This window comes from Coptis chinensis, chromosome 8 (genome assembly GCF_015680905.1).
Source record: "Coptis chinensis isolate HL-2020 chromosome 8, ASM1568090v1, whole genome shotgun sequence".
NCBI classification, from domain to species: Eukaryota; Viridiplantae; Streptophyta; class Magnoliopsida; order Ranunculales; family Ranunculaceae; genus Coptis; species Coptis chinensis.
The window spans coordinates 36,570,133-36,571,331 of NC_141463.1; the positions used below are offsets into that span (position 1 = coordinate 36,570,133).

Below are 1,199 nucleotides of genomic sequence, written 5' to 3' on the forward strand. Positions count from 1 at the left end.
AACTTGCCAAATGTAGTTAACAATTTACAAAATTTGGCTAATTATAGACCGTTCATTTTCACTATTTTTGATACTATATTTAGCAAGTTTAGAATTTTTTTTATTTTTTTGATTATTTGTGACAATGTTTAGAATAGTTAAGAGATCATATCTACAAAATATTAGCCTAATCCGAAACTTATAAATGCCCTAACGATTTTGAGTTTGTTTACGTGTCAAGATAAAATATGTCCTTAGAACCCCTCTCTATAATCAATACGAAAATTATACAATGGTCATTTATTTCTTCATGTAATACGCATTTGGATAGTGGTGAGGATTAACCAGCTGGTGGAGGCCAGAAATACATGAATTCCCAAAATCCAGTTACTCCATTTAAGCCATACATACCTTCACTCGATATCAACCAGAAGCATTGAGTTTCACATCTATGCCAGTCCCGGCCGAATGAATACGCATCAAATGGGAAAATTGCATTGTCGTTCCCCCAACCGACGACATCACAGTAGAAAAGTGTGGTTCCCCATGCATTCGGGGAGAACGCCCACCCAAATTCATTTCCATCCGTCACTGTCTGCTCACCAAGGTCATTGTCTTTGGATTGACAATGAACATTAAGACTCCTCCCATCACCTAAACTATTCTTTATACTCACGTGCACATCGTTACCTGAAAGAACTGAATCGCATGTCAGTGCGAAAATGATGATCAGGGCGGCATAATAAGTGATCTCAGTACACATTGTGAGTTGCCTCCTTGTGTGGTTAACTTCTTCTTTTGATGTTACATAAGCTAAAATACACATGAAAAAAGTCTCTAGGCCTACCTTGTAGAATATAACAAGGCTAGCTCATAGAAATCTCCTCCACATTTCTGTTATTCCATGATTTTATACTTAATTGGGATATGCTGGCATGTACTTTGTTTTTCTCATTACCACTTAATCAAATAATTTGTCATTTAACAGTACTAGATGGAATTGAAGTATGTGTAAAGGAGCGTTTTGATCTTCTCCGAATTACAATAAGGATGAACGGGAAGGGTTTGGATTTTGGATATGACCGAGGTCGCTATGAGCGAACTGCCTACGTATCTTCTCTCGATTTTCCTTTTTCTGGGGAGAGAAGAATCAGGTCTGACGTAGTTCCAGTAGGTGGTATTTATAGGATTCTGGGAGTGGAGATCCTTCAGACACGTGT

The 1,199-nt window shown here is 37.7% G+C and overlaps 1 protein-coding gene across 1 annotated transcript; it reads right to left on the reverse strand.

The window, feature by feature from the left end:
* Window positions 1-319: 319 nt before the first annotated feature.
* LOC147481340 (self-incompatibility protein S1-like) lies at window positions 320-742 on the reverse strand. Its single transcript, XM_086578906.1, has one exon. The coding sequence runs from the start codon at window positions 740-742 to the stop codon at window positions 320-322; it is 423 nt and encodes a 140-aa protein (XP_086435032.1).
* Between the last annotated feature and the right edge of the window lie 457 nt (window positions 743-1,199).

What these genes read in the sequence shown, in the direction of transcription:
- LOC147481340 (XM_086578906.1), bottom strand. Translation starts at nt 742, where the DNA reads ATGTGTACTGAGATCACTTATTATGCCGCCCTGATCATCATTTTCGCA.